At 25.3% G+C, this 13,445-nt stretch overlaps 3 protein-coding genes across 5 annotated transcripts; 2 read left to right on the forward strand and 1 right to left on the reverse strand.

The window, feature by feature from the left end:
* Positions 1 to 89: 89 nt before the first annotated feature.
* Bm6347 lies at positions 90 to 2,806 on the forward strand (the record flags this gene model as incomplete). Of its 2 annotated transcripts, XM_043075857.1 has the most annotated exons (6): positions 90 to 146; positions 1,221 to 1,316; positions 1,502 to 1,636; positions 2,060 to 2,215; positions 2,335 to 2,496; positions 2,714 to 2,806. In XM_043075857.1, the coding sequence occupies 6 exons, from the start codon at positions 90 to 92 to the stop codon at positions 2,804 to 2,806; spliced, it is 699 nt and encodes a 232-aa protein (XP_042931791.1). The 2 variants fall into 2 exon arrangements, with proteins under 2 accessions (XP_042931791.1, XP_001893182.2); XM_001893147.2 differs by lacking the exon at positions 90 to 146 and having other exon boundaries at positions 1,233 to 1,316.
* An 893-nt stretch (positions 2,807 to 3,699) lies between these two features.
* On the forward strand, positions 3,700 to 7,781 carry Bm11414 (Uncharacterized protein; the record flags this gene model as incomplete). Its single annotated transcript, XM_001893146.2, has 10 exons — positions 3,700 to 3,808; positions 4,096 to 4,193; positions 5,164 to 5,254; positions 5,405 to 5,580; positions 5,935 to 6,090; positions 6,191 to 6,298; positions 6,566 to 6,643; positions 6,818 to 6,922; positions 7,122 to 7,235; positions 7,578 to 7,781. The coding sequence occupies 10 exons, from the start codon at positions 3,700 to 3,702 to the stop codon at positions 7,779 to 7,781; spliced, it is 1,239 nt and encodes a 412-aa protein (XP_001893181.1).
* Positions 7,782 to 8,082: 301 nt separating this feature from the next.
* On the reverse strand, positions 8,083 to 11,581 carry Bm13382 (Uncharacterized protein; the record flags this gene model as incomplete). Of its 2 annotated transcripts, XM_043075858.1 has the most annotated exons (8): positions 8,083 to 8,207; positions 8,375 to 8,451; positions 9,046 to 9,173; positions 9,894 to 10,037; positions 10,447 to 10,533; positions 10,890 to 10,967; positions 11,105 to 11,259; positions 11,569 to 11,581. In XM_043075858.1, the coding sequence occupies 8 exons, from the start codon at positions 11,579 to 11,581 to the stop codon at positions 8,083 to 8,085; spliced, it is 807 nt and encodes a 268-aa protein (XP_042931792.1). The 2 variants fall into 2 exon arrangements, with proteins under 2 accessions (XP_042931792.1, XP_042931793.1); XM_043075859.1 differs by lacking the exon at positions 10,890 to 10,967.
* Positions 11,582 to 13,445: the final 1,864 nt, after the last annotated feature.

A 13,445-nucleotide genomic window follows, 5' to 3' on the forward strand; every position in this document is an offset into this window, starting at 1 on the left:
GTAGGGTATTTCTTACTTTAAGTTTGTTTCTTTCAACGAAAATACGATTAAACGCGTAATTTGTTGTAATATTTTAGTGATATATATATATGCATGCATGTGCAAGCTTTCTGAAGACGACAATTCTTTACTTCTGCAACACTCACGTACGTGTCCGCTCCAATTCAACTTATTAATGGCCTTAAGGCCAACAAGTAATGCAACAGCTGTTAAACTCTTGGCCCTTAAATTTGTGAAATATTATATCCTGCTAAGATAATTCGATGATAATTAGTTGTATTAATAAGTTTGATTAATCAATTTAAAATTTAAGTATTAATTTAATTGAAATAAGCAGAAGTGAAAGACACCGTGAAAATCATTAATAGCAATAATTAGCATTAGCAGAGATTTTAGTTAATCAGAAATTTGCAATGAGATTGATTAGAGAAACTAAAAAAAAATTTAATATTTTCTATAGTTGGAGAAACTAAAAAGAAATACAGAGAGAAATGAAAGAAATAATGGCAAAGAATCTAGGATAGAAATTCGAAAAAGAAAAATTTCAATAATATCAGACTTTTTTTTCAAAAGCTAGAAATCAATTGTTAAAAATCAAGAATGAGTATAGATCTTGCTCTATTACATGAAAATTTGAAATCAGTGATTTAAAATTAATGATAATTGAAATTAGCCATTGCTTAATTTGTTACAGTCAACGATTCAGTTTTATGTGAACAGATAATTTCTATCTAACTGTAATTACAAATTTCAATTCTGATTAGCGCTTAGTTATTATATTGAGTTAGTAGTAGTGAATTTGATCTCCTTAATACTTTTTCCAGTACTTTATGCTATGGTTTTTATTTTCTTTTTTTTAAAAAATTCTTTATGTGGAATTATAAAGTAATGTATGAAAAAAGAAAAAAGTTGAGAAAGTTTTGTCTTTGTCTCATTAAATTAATGTTTATTAACTAATGGCCTAATCAACACGAAAAAAATAGCTAATAGTGAGATCAAAAGAAATAATATTGAAATAGCTAGACAAGTTCTATCATCTTTTATATCAAATGTAAGCGCATGTCAAATCTTAATTGACATATAATTAGTTAAAATTATTTAATTAATTTTAATTGATTAAAATACCAGTCTTTTATAACTAATTAATAATGCTTTTTTTTTTTTCACATTAGTATCACATTGTACATTATCTATTCACTTCAAAATCGTTTGATTTTAAGCGTACTTTTTCAATGTTATGCACACCAGCTGCGGAACGTAACAAACAGCCAATATTGGATATTCTCAAACAATATATCGACAATCAATCGCGTACGGTATGTATTTATTTATAATTGCATCTATTTGATAAAATTTTTTTATTGATGAAATTAAATTGAACTATCTTAAGTGAAACTCGAAAAAAAAAACAAACTTCCAATAACTTTTTATTTTTCTTTGGTGATTTTTTAACACTGATGAAGATAGGATAAATTAAGTGAAAATTATAACATTTTTCTAGTTGTTGGAAATTGCATCTGGTAGTGGTCAACATGTTTGTTATTTTGCACCACATTTTCCAAATGTCCTATTTCAACCCTCCGATATGGATGATCGTTACGTGAAATCCATAAATCTATACATTGATCATTTCAAGGTTTTCTCAGTTTTACTTCTTTTTGAAAGCTGGAGTTTATTTTAAATTAATTTTTAATACAGTGTAGAATTTTTCAGTCTATTTTAGTTTCTTTACAATACATAAATGGTATGAATATGATGGATATGTGGTTGATGAAACCTTATCAGTGTTTATCAATTTCGTAATTGAAACTTTCCGTGTCTAGTGCATCATCTATTTGATGTTAGTGTTCAGTGAATTATGGATGAAATAAGTTTTTCTGTTGCTTTCAACTAGTGATTAAGTATGATAAGCAAATAATTCGATTTCTAGAAAATGCATACTCGGAAGCAGCTTATGTGTTTTGATTTCGATTTATTCGAGTTATTCGAAAATGCTTGTCCCATCATCGAGAAAAAAAATGCGATGATTTCATACATTTCAAAACATTTTTCTTTCCAGTTGTGCAATGTTAAGCAAGCTTTGAAAATTGACGTTCGAAATGATATTAGCAGCTGGAACTTGCCGATTGAATTCCAACCGGAACAAATCGATTATCTCTTATCGATAAATATGATACATATCAGTTCAAATGCTGCTGTCGATGCACTGTTTAAAGTGAATATAAATTTCTTGTTATTACTTGACTTGAATATCGTAATGAGAATGTATTTAACATTTTTCAAGGAAATAGTTTTATCATTTTAAAGTATTATTTTTAAGAATAGTAATTCTAGAGGGCTGGATCGTTACTTTCTAGTAAACATGGTTTGTTGATTACATATGGTCCGTATGCTACGAATGGTGAAATAACTCCGCAAAGCAATATTGACTTTCATCGATCACTTCTTTCCACTAATCCTGAATGGGGTTTACGTGATATAAATCTTTTGAATGAGGTATTCTTCAATTCATTTTAAAATTTGCTTTATATTGAGTGTACTATTCAGCTTAAGCTTTAAAATTGAAAATAATATTCAGTTCAGTGTCATTTTATTAAATTTAAAAAATAGTTACAAGAATCAACTGTGTTTTAAATATAACTACTTTGATGAAATCGTTCGTATTGGTCAATGAAAGAAATATTGGACTGAATTTTTTTTTCTTTTTTTGTAGAAAGCGGCTATTAGTGGATTATATGTGCAAAAAGTACATGATATGCCAGCCAACAACAAAATGATAATTTTTGGACGACAGCCTGTATCATGAAAGAAGCATCTTGAACCGAAGTTATCTGATGAAAAAAACATCTTGAAATGAAATTGTTCATTCTGAGAATCGACGGTGAAGAGAATTCAGGAACATGTTCAAAGAAAATTTCTTTATATTTATTTAACAACTGGAAATTAATCTTTGAATTGCCCAAATAAAATTTTTATTGTAATTTTTAGTCACAATAGTTCGAGAGTTTCCAAAAGTATAACTATGAATTTGAATAAAGATGCAAGAAAGAAATCGATGAATGAAACGATTAGAGGCAAACATTTTTTGACAAATAAACCTAAGTGATATTTTTTATCTAAGTTGGGAATTTAAGTCAACAATTCACACTAAGGTAAATTATTGTAAGGTTTCAGTCTGTTCTTGAGAGATTAATGATCGGTCACATACACAGCACAGGTGAAAAATGCAGAATATCTGATTGGGATCAAAGTTTTCAATCTGTTTCAGGTCAAAGGTTCAACTTATTGTTATGTGATTGGTTGTTGTGGTGTGAAAGGGGTGTGGTGGTTCGTTATCATTAAGTTTTTTAAATTTGATGAAAATGAAATTTTCTAAAAATAATCCGACTCATTTTTGGACTCTATGCTATGCTATTCATAGAACAGAAATTAGATAGAAAATCAAATTTCCAAAGAAAGTTGCAGAAACTGTTCTTGTTTTCATCATTTGTATGCAAAATTCATTCCTATGATCTATAAGATTCATGGGATGGAGCAAAATAGATGATATCTGTATAATGGATGCAAATAAAATTGAAGAAATAAAGTACATACGCCAGTTCAAATCAAATTGCTCATGCAGTGCTAGCACAAATTGAAATTACAGAACTAAAAAAGTTATTAAAATCAAGATGTCATTTTTTTTTTCTCCAGATTGTGATGGTAACATCAGAGGACAGTACTGAAATATCTGTTGGATTTAAGGTCATCAAAAATCAATTCAATAGACACTGGCGGAATGATGGTGATCCTTCCAGGAAGAACACGTGTACGTAATGATGTTATTTTAAATATTTGTAGACGTTTGTATCTATATATTTTTAATTAGAAGAAGTAATGGCTTTCATTATTTCTTCTAATTAAAAGATGTGTTAGATTGTTCAAGGACTTTTTAATGTGAAAATTCTCCCTGTTGACTTTATCTAATCACCTGAGAGACATCGTCATTTCAATTTGTTTAATGCATCGGAAATAGTTTTCACTCTTTATAAATAACTATTCAAGCATAAAGCAGCACAGTGGTATTTCTTTTACTTGATGTTTCCAATTTTTTAGTGTTAACGGAGCGAAGTGGAATGCGCATGGCATCTGATCGAAATTACGTCTATGTGATCGGTGGTTTCTCACCGTCGCGAGAATCTTTCCTTGCAGAGGTTTGTTGCGCATTAAACTATAAACTAAGGTGTCGTGAAACCTCAAACTTGGGTAATTAAACCTTTATTTAACATGAACCAAATAATAGCGCTTTATACATATTGTACGGATGCTAAACCGATTAACAAACGCGTAAACTATATGAAATGCAATAACATAAAATTATAAAGTATTAGACGCATCCCAATACCACCCAAAACATAAAGCAAATGATGGTTGTAGAAGGATTGGTTGGTTTATATGTAATACTGATTTAACGAATGGAAATTAGATGGAAGAATTTCTCATGGATGAAAAAACAAGATTGTTAACAAGATTAGTTTTAGTGTGTGAAAGGAGGAAATAGGTTAGTATGAGACATAGCTCAATTACAAATGTAAAAATATTCGGAAATTGAATCATCAAGTGTGAGAAGAATTTTATAAATGTAAATTAGATTTAGGAATTAGATAAGAGGAATTTGTTAGTTTTGGATATAATAATTTAAATATTTCGTCTTTCACGACATAAGAAATGAAAGAAATCCTTTTAATAATGAGTAAGCGAATTTTGAATGCATTATGTGGATATATTTATGTTAGTAACGTATAATTAGCAATTCGTATTTTTTGAAAAGAGTAATGACAAACTCAGCTAATTTCCAGAAAGACGTATTAATGACTATTCAAGGTGGGACTAAGATTGATCCGGATAGACGTCTGACATTGCTTTTAGTAATATTTGATTCATTTGCAATAACATTCTAAATTTTATATTGCTTCGGTTGCTGTTGATTATCCTAACGCATAAAGTGAGAAAGTGAGAGTATTTATAAATTATTATATTTCGCAGACCAGCAGAAAAGTAAATTGAAAGGAATGAATTAATACCAAAATATTTTAATCGAATTAATCCATCATCACATTTGTTATTTTGTTATACTTTGTATTTTTTTCTACATTTCCGTGAGTTTTCTGAAACACAGTTTAGGAAGTATGGCGTTTCAATGTTCTGACCGACACCTGGGAACTGATGTCCATCCCGGAAAAAGGTTTTCCTAAGGAATTGGCATCGTTTGCAAGTAATTTTACCATTCCTTTCATCATATTTAATTCATCAATTATTTCTTATTTTGTGTTCATTTTTATTTACAATTCCTTGAAGCGCACAGATCATGTAGTATTGGATTATTAGACTTTCTTTATTCATCACCATTTTCGGTATTTTTTAGGTTGCTTTTTCGGTGAACCAGTTTTATCTGAATTTTATATGTTCGGTGGAACTGGAGTTCCTTTCGGTACGAGAACTTCCAATTCAGTTAACTTACTCAAGCGCATAAGCGATGGAAATTTTGTTTGGAAACGGCTGACAACCACTGGCGATATTCCAGCCAAACAGTATGGTTCAGTAAGTATCAGTTGTCTTTGTGAAAGTTAACCAGTTTGGTCTTTAAAAGCGGAAAATGGTGATTCAAGAAGTGCGAAATAAAGAATTGGTAGTTATGAATCACTTATTACTTAGGTGAAAAACTCGAAATAATCCTGAGTTTATCAAAAACTTTTGAATTTTTAAAAATCTCATTAAAAAGCATGACTCTTCGTTGGAAATTCCATTTTTGAAATCTGATTTTTTGCTTTTTCCGGAGTCTTTCCAAAAATTTTTTTGTAAATGATTTTTTCAAGGATTTTCCTCCCTTTATTTTATTTCTAATAATAATTATTGAAAATTATCATCATTATTTCTGAAATCTTCATTTTTCAGTGTCTTGTACATAATAATGGCAAATTCTATGTGTTTGGTGGAACGACTGGTTGGGAATACAATTTGGAAGTTCGCAGTTTGGAACCTGAATTTAGTAGCAAAAAAGATGATGCAGAAAGATTAGAACCATTTCGCTGGAAATGGACACTTCTTCATGTAATTTATAAATTTATTGTTTTGTCTTTGGCATATATAAGTATTCTTTGCATATGTTTGGTTTGATTTTACAGAAGAAACAGAAAAATGCATATTACAGGATGGTTCAGGTGTCAATGGTAGATATAGACATGAAGCTGTAGTCGTTAACGATGAAATAATACTTATAGGTGGTGGTACACCTGAATGGACCTCACCGCTTATAGAAGTTCGTTTTTTATTACAGCATTACTGTTCAATTAGAAAAACATATCAAAAAATTTTTATTTTTGAATTTATACAACATTTAGATGTTTGATATCAATTTTTAAACATTTCAGTTATTATTTTAAACTTCCGAAAATAAATTAGCCGTAATTTTGAAGAAAAACATATAAGCAAGACATTAGCTGATACCTCTAAAAACTTGATTTAGCCATTTTTATGAATTTTATGACATCCTAGCATTGTATGTCTTATGTTTCATTTTTTTTAGTTATTGGTATTCAATACAACTGATTGCAAATTTCGCAACCAGCTAACTCTGCCTGACACCGACTATGGATATCCATTAGTATGTTTTAGCAGTTCATTTCATCTTTTATTTTATTACTCCATGCCATATATTAATATTCAAATATTAAAAAGAAATAAAATACAGCCTTAATGAACAAATATAAATTGTCACTTATTCATGATTGACATTAATTTTTTCATCCGTATTTTGATTGCTATTTTGCTGTTTAAGGGTCGATTATACTACGGTTGCGTAAAATTTGGTAATGATGTTTACATTCTTGGCGGTTGTACTGAAAGATCAGTGATACGTCACTTGGTTGATGAAATAGTTTTGGTATTTTTTACTACTCAAATAATCTATTTAATTTGCCTTTAATATGACATTTATTAATTGATATTTTAAGTAGTGCAGAATGCATTTTGATAGTTCTTTGCAGTATATCTTTATGGAATTTCAATGATCTTTGCAGAGAGGAGATGAAGGAGGGATTTGTTGATCACGGTTAAATTTAAAATAATTATTGTTGTTGCAGCGACCTAAATTACTTCAAGATTGCTGGAAACTTGATCTGAACGAATGGCGTTGGAAACTATTGCCTGGTGAATTAAATCAGCAGATATGTTTCCATGCAGCAACTATTACTCCAGTATGTGCAAAATTTTTTTTTTTTTTAATTTAGTGATTTTAGTAAGAAGAAAAACTGTATTATTTTTTAGTTCGTTTTCAGAATAATTTGGGAATTCAAAACATTGTCGATTATGTAGATTAATCATTTGAGGATAGGTATTGAGTGAGATTTATTTGATGCTATAGAGTTTGAAAGAAAAAGTTGATTCTATTATGGAAGCAATTCGTTCTTCTAAAAGGTATGAAATTTGTAGATGAAAAGATGATATCTCTAACATTATAAACGTTTTTCCTTTTTTTACACAAAACTAAACTTTTTTTTTTCTTTTTTACTTAATTAAAATAAAATAAATAATTACAGGAAGGCTGTATTTATGTTTTTGGTGGTACTATAGATGAAAAATTTGAAAGACGAACAGATGAGTTGCAAAGATGTTGGATCACACCACCAAGTTTATTCTATATTGCTGCACATACTGTTGTTAATACATATCCTGGTCTTTCTGAGCGTTTTCATGATTTAACATTAACAAATATTTTTGATTGTTTATCTTTAATCAGTTAAGTTTCTCATTTAATATGCTCACTGTTCCATAAGTATGCTAGATTTTTGCTCAGTTTTTCACTTCAAAATCTATTCCTACTAAGTTTGAAAGTTCATATTCAATCCTATGTAACCAGAATGCATAATTTTAGAGTAGTTCAAAATATTCACATTTATCTTCAATTAAAGAATATTGGAGAATAAAAAGCATTTCGGAAGAATTAATTAGATTAATGATTTGTTGAATGGTTGAGAAAAATTTATGCTTCTTTTTGATTCGTTTTCTTCATGAGCATATTTTCTGGAATGAATTGACGATGTATTATAATCGAGTAATTTTCATCTTATTGTTCTTGTTCGGATTTGGTAATACAAAGTAGTCAATGTTTGATTTACTATATTGTTTCAGTTGTATCGATGATCGATTGATTTGTTCTTCAAAATGATCTAAACGGAAAAAGCATTTAATTTTTGATACCTTATTGACGCTTAATATAATAAACGGAATTATTCTAGCCTATGTGAGAAGTAAGGTTAAAAGTAAGAGAAGTAAAGCCAAATTTTCAAATAGATAATAGCTTAGGTAATAATAATAATTTCAGTAATATAGTTACCGTGGCGATTCCATGTTATCTTTTGCATAGTTTTTTCCGGATTAGCAGTTTGTGTTGGTCGATTGTGTTTCGTTATTCTGAAGTTTTATATAATGTTAAATCATTTTTAGCTAATCTAATGCACTATTTTTGTAAGGTATTTTTCTTTTTCTTAATTTCAAACAGTTTACGATTCAGTGAAAAAAATTTATTGATATTTGAATTCTTAAGTTATCTTTAAGGAATTCAAAGATTATAGCATCTAATGTACATGAAAACATTTTAGAACTAACATTTAAATGATGTGATACTACGATAATTAGAAAATTTTTTTAGATTCCCAATCATTGTAAAAAAAGAAAAAAGAAAAAAGCTTTTGCATATTGTAATGGTTTCGCTTATGATTGTTGAAATAATTATACTAAACATTCTTGGCATTAATTACCAATCAACAAAATTTGTGATAATCTTTGATCAAAATTGACAGGAACCAGTTACGAACGTAAGTTTATCATTTTTGTCTTGTTCAGTTATTTTTTTTTTTTTTTTTAATTCTGAAATAAAATAAATGGAAAACATTTTTTTGCATATATTTAAATCCACCATGAATTTAAATGATATAAAATTGAAGAAAAGCGATGCATGCATAAGTTAACTTTAACATTAGATATTATTTAAATTAAAAAGCATACTTAAAATCGACGGTTGATCCATTTAAAAGAGTATTGCCAGAAGTTGGAAGTACTTTCTGGCTTCGCCAAAAAAGATCAGGCCTTATATCCGGTACACGATCATAATTATCAGCAATGCAAAAACTTTGCTAAAATAAAATAAAAATTTGGTAAATTTGAAAAAATTTAGTGTTCAAATAAAAATTGAGATAAAAATTTAAAAAAAAAAGTTTGGTATTTCTTACTGTAAAATTAGTCTAATCATTTGACTATTTTCAACTACTGTTCATACTAATACATTTGTTAAATTTTATCAATCTAAAGAAAGCAAAATTAGAATGATGAGAATTTTTTTATTTAAATTATTCGTTTAAATGTTTGCAGATGTTTTAATAAAATAACGACTAGAGTACCATTAATATATTTAATTTTCTATTTCAATTTAATTAATTTAGCTGGAAAATGTTCACAATATCTTTGCTACGAGAATTTGAAATATTAATTGTTCACTTTCAAAACATTGAATGAAATCTCACAGTAAGATTTTTATCAATAAAATATTTGAAGTATCTTTAATACATTTAATTTTCAATTTCAATTTAATTAATATAGCTGAAAAAGATCTATTCAATGAAAATTTGAAATATCAATTTTCACTTTTAAAACATTAAATGAAATCTCACAGTAAGATTTTTATCAATAAGATAATTGAAGCACCTAATTTTGATTTTAAATTTAATTTTCAATTTAATTTAAAACATTAAATGAAATCTCACAGCAAGATTTTTATCAATAAGATAATTGAAGCACCTAATTTTGATTTTAAATTTAATTTTCAATTTAATTTAAAACATTAAATGAAATCTCACAGCAAGATTTTTATCAATAAGATAATTGCATTCGAAATCATCATCATCATCACCAAATGGATTGAGCATTGCTTGTGCAACTTTTAACCAACCAATAAAAAATACAAATTGTATCATTGTCATCACTGGTACTATCAAATCAAGCTATAATAAAAAGAAAACTTGAATTTGTTTTTTTTTTTTTTTTTAATTTATTTCAGCAAATAATTTTGAAATTTTAAATTTATTTATTATCAATTTTCTTAACGTTGATAAATCATTTCAAGATTGTGATAAAGTTTAAAAAACAAGAGTTATTGATTGATTTTAAAAATTTAAACTAATCAAATTGCTTTTCATATGTTAAAAATTGATGCTAATTTTTCAAAATAATGAGCAAAATTTTAATTTGTGATAATTTTAAAATACTTTTTAAAATTTATTTTATTATTTAACAGCAACAGTTCCTGCTAATTTATTTGCACATCACAGTAACAATAGAATATAAATTGTTTCTATAAGTTATTGCTTGAAATTAAAATGCAATTTCAAAAATTTGACAATAAAAGCTTACATAAGTTGTATGAATATTATCAGCAATGATAAACTGTTGACTGATAAGGCAGATAAGGAAATGAACGTAAACTGCCAAAAATACAACCTAAATTTTTATCAGTTATATCAAAATTTTAATCATTCGCAAATATCATTATTTTATTTTGATCTAAATTTTAATCATTTAAATTTATATTATCATTCTATTTGAATAAAATAAAATTATGATTTAAAAATCATTTCTAAAAGAAAATTTAAAGCAAAGAAAAAGAAATTCTTTTTTCTTATTGTTTTATACAAAATTATAAATAACAAATAATAAAATTAGAAAATTTGAGGAAAATATGCAATTGAATGAACTTTTTTTTCTTTTTTCATTTTAATGAATTAAATTTAAAAATTAATTCAACAATAAAAAGAAAAAAAATTTTTTATAAATTGAAAATAAAATAATAATTATACTTGTGAATAAACTAAAGGTATAGGTACCCAATCATAATTGCATAAAAGTTGTAAACTATGACGAAATTTATCAACTTCCTGAAATTTTCACTCAATTTTTTCAAATTTAAGATAAAAAAAAAAAATTTTTGAAATTTTAAATTGAAAATGAAAAAAAAAAAACTATTTAATGATTAAAAATTTTGAATTTTTTTTTTTTGTTTACAAAATTTTACAGCGCATAATTTCCAATAGAGTAAATCTGAAGTAATTATTTCTTGTTTTCGTGCATTCAATGCAATAGCATGAATCCATCGTATTGGTATCCAATATTTATTATATTGAAATTTAATTAAATCTAATTTCTCTTTTTCATTCTTCAAAAGAATTCCTGAAAAAAAAAATAATCTATTACTTGTAGTATTTAATATATATATATACTTAAATTTATATATAAAATGTTTATGATACTTTTAGATGGTTTTCAAATATTTACACTCATATTCATAAGTAAGATATTCTATTTTAAAAATTAAATTTAAGAAAATCAAAAAAAGAAAAAAAATTGAGAGATAGATGTAATTATTTTAAAAAAGCAAATATTTGTCATACAAATGCTAATTAAATTTCTATCTTACTTTTTTCTTTTTTTTGTAATTTTTAAAATTTAATATTTAAAATGAGAAAAAGTATAACGCACCAGCATCAACCATACTATCAATTGTTGGAAAACGTTTCTGTACTCGAATACTAATATCACGAAATATAAAAATTTGAGTTAAACATAAATATCGCACTAAAGTTCGACGTAATTCTTTAGTATTTTCATCATTACCATGAATACAATTACTAATAAATAATGCATATCTGAAAAAATAAAGAAATTCCTCTCTCTTTTTTTTTTTCATTTAATTAATAATTTTAATTAATATTTAATTACTAATTTAATTAATAATTAATAATTTTTTCATTTAATAATAATAAAAAAGAAATAACACTTGTAATAAAATTTATCAAATAAATTTAACAAATATAATCTCAAATTATTTCCATCAGTTAACTGGTAGTAATTATTTATTAAATTTTTATCTATGAAATAAATCATTTTTGAATAATTAAAAAAAGAAATCTTTGTTGTAAAAAAAAAAAAAAAAAAAAAGAAAAAGTTTACGATTCGATATAACCCAAATTAGTGATAATATTAGACCATCGTGATAATATTGTATCGACAAAAAAGCCAAGAATAAAAGTAATAGGTATATATTCTAATCGTGTATCAAAATAATAAGCTAAATTTCCAAAAATACTAAAATAAATTTTATTAAAAAATTTTCAAAAAAAAAAAGAAAAGAGATCTTTTTTTATATATTAATTTAATTTGAGATAAAAGATTAAAGATAAAATTTAAGTGAATTACATTTAGCTGTAAATAAGTTAACATTGTATTAGTTTAAAGATAATGGTAATAATATTAATTATAATCAATAATAATATTAATAATGAATAATAATAACAGTAATAAGTGATAATAATAGCAACAATAAATAATAACACTAGTAATAATTAATAATGATAATTAATAACAATAAATAACAATAACACTAGTAATAATTAATAATGATAATTAATAACAATAAATAATAATAACACTAGTAATAATTAATAATGATAATTAATAACAATAAATAACAATAACACTAGTAATAATTAATAATGATAATTAATAACAATAAATAATAATAACACTAGTAATAATTAATAATGATAATTAATAACAATAAATAATAATAACACTAGTAATAATTAATAATGATAAATAATAATAACACTAGTAATAATTAATAATGATAATTAATAACAATAAATAATAATAACACCAGTAATAATTGATAATGATAATTATTAACAATAAATAATAATAACACTAGTAATAATTAATAATGATAGTTAATAACAACAAATAATAATAACACTAATAACAGATAATAGTAATTAATAATAATAATAATAAATAATAATATTAGTAGTAGTAACAATGATAACAATTAATATTAATAATAATATATAATGAAATAGTAATAATAAATAATATAATAATAACAATTAATAATAATAATAGCAATAATAATTAATAACATTTAATAATAATGAATAACAATAATAATAGGAATAACAAATAATAATAGTATTTAATAGAAATAATGGATAATAATAATTAATGATGACAGTAATATTAATAACAATAAATAATAATAATAGCAACAAATAATGATAAACAATAATTTGATACATTTTTTGTTTAGCATTAAGGAAGTAATCTGATCGATAAATGAATGAAATAGCTAAGAAAAGTATAGTCCAAACGAATAATTCCTTATAAATAAGCTTCCAAACGCTGCCTTTCCATCGAAATAATATTCGAAAAATTGCTAAAGGTGACAGAGATGCTAATTGATGATGGTATGACAGTGTCATTGTTTACCTTTCATTTAGAATATTTTGTTATTGTTATTGTTATACCTGTAATTAATTACTTATTATTATTGTTATATCTGTAATTAATTACTTATTATTATT

This window comes from Brugia malayi (assembly GCF_000002995.4).
Source record: "Brugia malayi strain FR3 genome assembly, contig: Bm_v4_ChrX_scaffold_001, whole genome shotgun sequence".
Taxonomy (NCBI): domain Eukaryota; kingdom Metazoa; phylum Nematoda; class Chromadorea; order Rhabditida; family Onchocercidae; genus Brugia; species Brugia malayi.